Raw genomic sequence first — 5,555 nt, 5'->3', positions numbered from 1 at the left:
GTAATTAAAAAAAAAAAAAAAAAAAATGCATCATGGTTTCATGTAAAAACCAAAATAAGAAATTATATGTAAATAAGGACAATCTACCTTAAAGTCAACTGTACAACAAGGAAAAATAAACAAATGTAGGAGTCAATAAGGCCTAACAGTTGCCTATGTTCTGAAACTATGATTTTTATATATTTTTTTTTTTGAAAAAAATTGAGTGGAACTTCTTTGTTTCAGAATTATTTGCCATAACAACATCTGTAAATCAGAGTTAAACTTAGATATAAATTTTAGTTCTTTATTCTAGAAGTTGAACCATCTTGGTGAATGACTTCTAAACATCTAATAATAATAATAATAATAATAATAATAGAACCATTAAAAAAAATTGAAAATAATATTATTTTATAAATTATTTGTGCATTAACAAAAGCTTAATTTTAATAAGTAGATCTTCCTAGGTAAAAGAATAAAAATAATTTATATTTATCAAATAATTTAAAAAGAACAACCATAATACATTTTTTCCAAGTCAAATAACAGTATTTCTGTATTCAGACATATAATACAATATAAAATATACCATGTTTGTAATTAATATTAAAAAGCACATATTCTAAATACTTAGATTTCAGTTATTCCTTACCACTTCCGAATCAGAAGGCCAATCTTCATCCTCCATTGACATAATGACATACTGGGAGGGATGCAAACTACATTGGCCAGGAGAAAGTTCTGGAGGTGTACCATACTATTTCAAGAAATAATGGAAAAAATATATATCAACTGCTATAATTTGAAGTACTATCTTGAAATTTTCAATATTGTAAAAATACAGAAATTAACAATTTATTTTGTATAATTTTAGTATAATTAGCATTCCTATTTATAAAAGGAATCAAGAAGGATTAGTATAAGAGGATTGTCACAAAATAAAACTATCCAAAAAGTTCTAAAAAGATGTATTCAACTAATTTTTCACATGACTAACATTTTAGCCATAATGAAAACAAACATTAAATAATACAACAACCTGTCATGTAATTAAAGTGAAGGATGGTAGATAACACTAGTAACTAACTGTATAGGAAATAAAATGACAGGTTTAACTTTTTATTCACTGATATTATCGTTTTGTTTTTGCCAACTGTGTTCCTTTAGACCAGTTGATAAGTTATAAATGACCAAAAGGAAAATCTCTTTAGATATTTATACAAAAACACACCAAAAAATTTAAAATATGATAAAAAGTATAATTCATTTTGAACACTATCTGCTCAAAATGATATCAATTATCATGTTCAGTAATGTAATTAATCTGCCATTTCATGTTGAGTTAAAATGCTGAGAATCATAGCACCCATCACGATCAACTTCTGTAGATAACAAATATTTCTACATTGCCAAAAATCAATGCCATATTATGAAAGACAATATTTCTGTACTTTAGTTTCTTGTAAAAATACCACATAGAAACATATATATTAACATGCACCAGTAAATCACAAAGTTCTACACACAACAAATCAGATTAACTTAAAACTATAAATGAAGAAGAAACTAAAGAAAAGCAGGTTAAAGATAAGAAACTCAAACTCTGACATCTTGTTAAATATTAAGAAATGGTTAGAACAAAAACTGTTGATGAAAGTGCAGCAACAGAGCAGGCTAGGTGATGAACATCGGGTGTGTTTATGAAGTACAACTTAACTTTTATCTAATAGACAGTACAAATCAAGCACTGTAAGCCTAAATATTTCTAATAATGACGCACACAAAAAACGAAATATAAGATACAGCATTTCTACATAACTCAACACCTACTCCCATTTAAAGTCAATTGTATCATACATTACTACTGGAACATTACAAGTGAAATAAAACCAGTCTTCATTTCAATTCCAAGCAGTGTTAATTTCAATGGTGAATTTTTTGACAAAATGTTCCTGAATAAAGAGTTATGTTTTTTGTTATCAATGATGACAAGTGGACAAAAATCTTCCAGAACAAGGTTACCTTTTTGATGCAAAACTTAGGAGAATAAATTGATGTTCCACACAACCCTTAATTTGCAGATTGAAGCCTGTGAACCATTATTTAAAATTATTTGTGGTAAAAAAAAAGGGGGGGTGACACATGTTGATGTTGGCTGATATACTGTTTACCTCTGTGGCTGATATAGTATACTTGAGGCTAGCTAAATATTATACACAAAATGCTTTTTACTGCGAGAAAAAAAGGTTGGACATTTGGCAATATTTTATACATGATAACCAACTAAACAAAATGTTCTGCAATAACATTATTATCGCAAATAACAAAGAAAAGAATTAAGAATGTGGCTATAGGCTGTCAGGAAAGAATAATACACATCTGAAGAGACATTATGTTAACAGCAGCTGGACATCTCGGCAAAGGTAATACTTATTTCATTGTTTTATTTTTAGTCTTAATTTAAGTCCTGTTTAAGGAGTTTTGAATAGTGCTTTACAGAATTAAGGGGTCAAATGAAGGGAATAGAATGGGGGTACAGAAAAACAGGTTACAATCAAAAGAGATTTAATACAAGTTTTTCACTATATTTTTATGGAAAAATATAAAAGTAATTTGAAAAAGTTTTAAATGTTCTTCCATAACCTGTAGATGACTGAGAGCTGCTTTTTTATGTAAGTTTAATACTTTCATTCTATATTTTACATTAATAATCGGAATGAAAATATCATGTACAATAGTAAAATATACCACTGAAGTGTTTTTAACCGATGTTTAATAAAATGTTTTTAGATTGTCTATTAATATTTCATAGTACAATTTATGTAGTAAAATAATGTGTCCACACAAAATTAAATTATCACAATATAAATAACCATGCAAGGTTACATAAAGTCCAGTAAATGAGTTCTGCATAATATTGCATTATCCATACACAAACTATCACCTAAACTGCAAAAATAAATACATAAATAATCATAAAAAAGAGGAGATTACTTTTACTGGAACTCCTTACTTAATGAAAATGGTAATGATATTGTTTAATTTACAATAAAATGAAGCACCATATTTATACTATACATTTTACAGAAGCAGATAGACAACAAAAATTAAGAGAAGGAAGAGCATTCAACTATAAACTTTATCCAAAAACTGAAACAGTCAAACTGAACACTACAAGGGAGGGGGAGGGGAGAACCATAGAGAAGACAAGGAAAAAAGAATAAACAGAAGTCATGATGTAAATTTACAGATCTATCAAACCAAAGCATAAAGCACTACATTTTTCTTGTAGGTTTCCAGTTTTTTCATTCTTTTACAATACATCTATATATTTATGTATTGTGTATGTGCATTTATAATCATGTTAAGAAGAGAAAACAAAAGCAGTCCACTATTCAAGCTTCAATTGTATCAACAACACAATACAAACTAGGTTTAAAGGAACATTTCCAGGGAACATGTTCTAGGAAGACAGATTACTAGCACAAACTAGAATCAAAGAAACAGCTTTCCACGTAACATGCTCTAGGAATATGGATTGCCAAGGCACTGTGTGTTTGCCTAAGCCTCTCTTTAGCTATGGGTGATATCAGGCATCAGATAGCTAATTCATAATACAAATGCACAAGCCTATCATGGTCTACATATTTATGTCACACTTAATGAACACTGAAACTGACCTTCTGCTGTATTGAATTAAGCCCGTGGTTAGTATGGTTAATACTAGAATAGTGTTTTGTAGAGACGTGTCATTTGTGAATGACTTATTCATTTTGAATAATACATTACAACAAATCATGATAATCGAGTCAGAGTTCCATCTGAATTGACTCTTTTGATTCACTCAATCAAAAACTACATAACAGAAGTATCCCTCCTAATAATATTAACTTGTGATTCAGAAACTCTCAAGCCTGGTATGTTGATCCTTGTGGAATATCCATCTCAAATCAACACACAATATCCACATCTTAATAATAGTCATATTTATAAATAACAAATAATTATCATAATCATTTATTATTACCTATACATGTGTTTGTTTAGTGCTTAAGTAAAACTAAGTTCCTTATATTTTGTGTTGTATTTAAGACAAATAAATTCAAATTTGATATGCTATTTTACTATAGTGATTGTACCTCTTTTCCATTCTGGAGACTGAATTAAATTTTAATACCTTTAATAGGTTTGTTTAAAATCAATATTATCAATGGCACTTTAAGCACTTTCGATAACCCATGTGAACAATACTTTGTACAACGTAGTTCCAAACCATTTTTGTGATGAAGAAATTTAATTCTGAATATTGAAAGGATATCTATTATTCCTTCGTAATTTTTGTGTGTAATACACTGTTTTGTTTTGTGTACCTCACCACCTACATCCATGCAATGTTTCAGCAGTGATAAACAAATTACTACTGAAAAATGAAGTACAGAAAAGGAGAAAACTAACATTCAATGAAATTGGCTTGTTGAATAAGATTTGTTGATATGTGCAAGAATAGTTTAGTTACAGATAGATAACTTCATAATATTCTTAATGTGTTGTTCAGTGTGTGTTTGTGTGTGTGTGTAAAATATATATTTCAATAAGGCACTTAAGGCAAGCTGTTTCTTATTCAAACAAAATTTGCAGTCTGTTTTTCCAATTTTAAGTACTCTCATAGTACATTTTCTGATTTTTGTATGTTATTATTCTGTTTTCTTTGGTGTATTATTTATTCAAACCATGACAGATCACTTTGATATTTAAATGGATTTTTTTAGGAGTTTATTAAGATTTCGTAAATGAAATTGGATAACTTTCGATGCATAAATATTTTTAATCTTGGTGGGATAGTTAACATTTTAAATGAAAAAATGCATGAGAAAATGCTTAATTAAAAAAATCTGATACTTTTTTTTGTATGAAAGCCTTATCTTTTTATGATAATCTGCCAAATTTTGTGAAGATACACATACTGTATTAAAAGTTATAGTATGCAACTTATAACAAGCAAAAAATGGTTACAAGATTGGTCCCTGGGACTGAGCCTGTAGTGAAAGGGTTAAATACAAAATATATATATATATATTTAGTACAATAGTACCATTAGTATGAAACAAAAAATATGGTTAAGTTTCATTGACAGTTGGCAGCAAAAAAAAGACTTGAGTAAATACTAATTTCTTGTTTTTCATGTGTATTCTCCATTTATTATTATAAAAGTAACTAAAATGTAAAATTAGAAACTTTTTAGATTAGATCAGGCAAAATAAATAATTTTTCATGAGCTACAGTCACAATCAACTCACTAGTAGCTCATGTATTACATACTTTGACAGGGTAATGTGAGCTACATGTTTGCCAAGTGATTTACAACTTTATGAGAGAATAGTAGTTAGACTCCGTTCAAAGGGCATTAAAAAATAACATTTAAATATAAATAAGTGTATACTGTTGCAAGTTCAAATCTATTTATGATAAACAAATGTAGTTTCAAGTTACAATTTGAAGCCATTCTAGATAGAAAAAAAAGGGTAATTTAGATTTACTTTGTTCTTGTTACAAGGTCAGTCAAACTGACCAAC

General features: G+C 28.4%; 1 protein-coding gene across 3 annotated transcripts in view; it reads right to left on the bottom strand.

Annotated features, from left to right (window-relative positions):
* LOC106468289 overlaps window positions 1-5,555 on the bottom strand; it is a 121,911-nt gene that overhangs the window by 80,212 nt on the left and 36,144 nt on the right. For all 3 annotated transcript variants that reach the window (XM_013928712.2, XM_022397245.1, XM_022397239.1), the window contains one exon: window positions 635-739. In XM_013928712.2, the coding sequence (XP_013784166.1) occupies window positions 635-739 (105 nt within the window). The remainder of the gene's footprint in view (window positions 1-634; window positions 740-5,555) is intronic.

Source organism: Limulus polyphemus, unplaced genomic scaffold, assembly GCF_000517525.1.
Source record: "Limulus polyphemus unplaced genomic scaffold, Limulus_polyphemus-2.1.2 Scaffold87, whole genome shotgun sequence".
In the NCBI taxonomy this organism is placed as follows: Eukaryota; Metazoa; Arthropoda; class Merostomata; order Xiphosura; family Limulidae; genus Limulus; species Limulus polyphemus.
The sequence above is the reverse complement of the archived record's forward strand: the minus strand, read 5'-3'. Positions and strand labels throughout refer to the sequence as shown.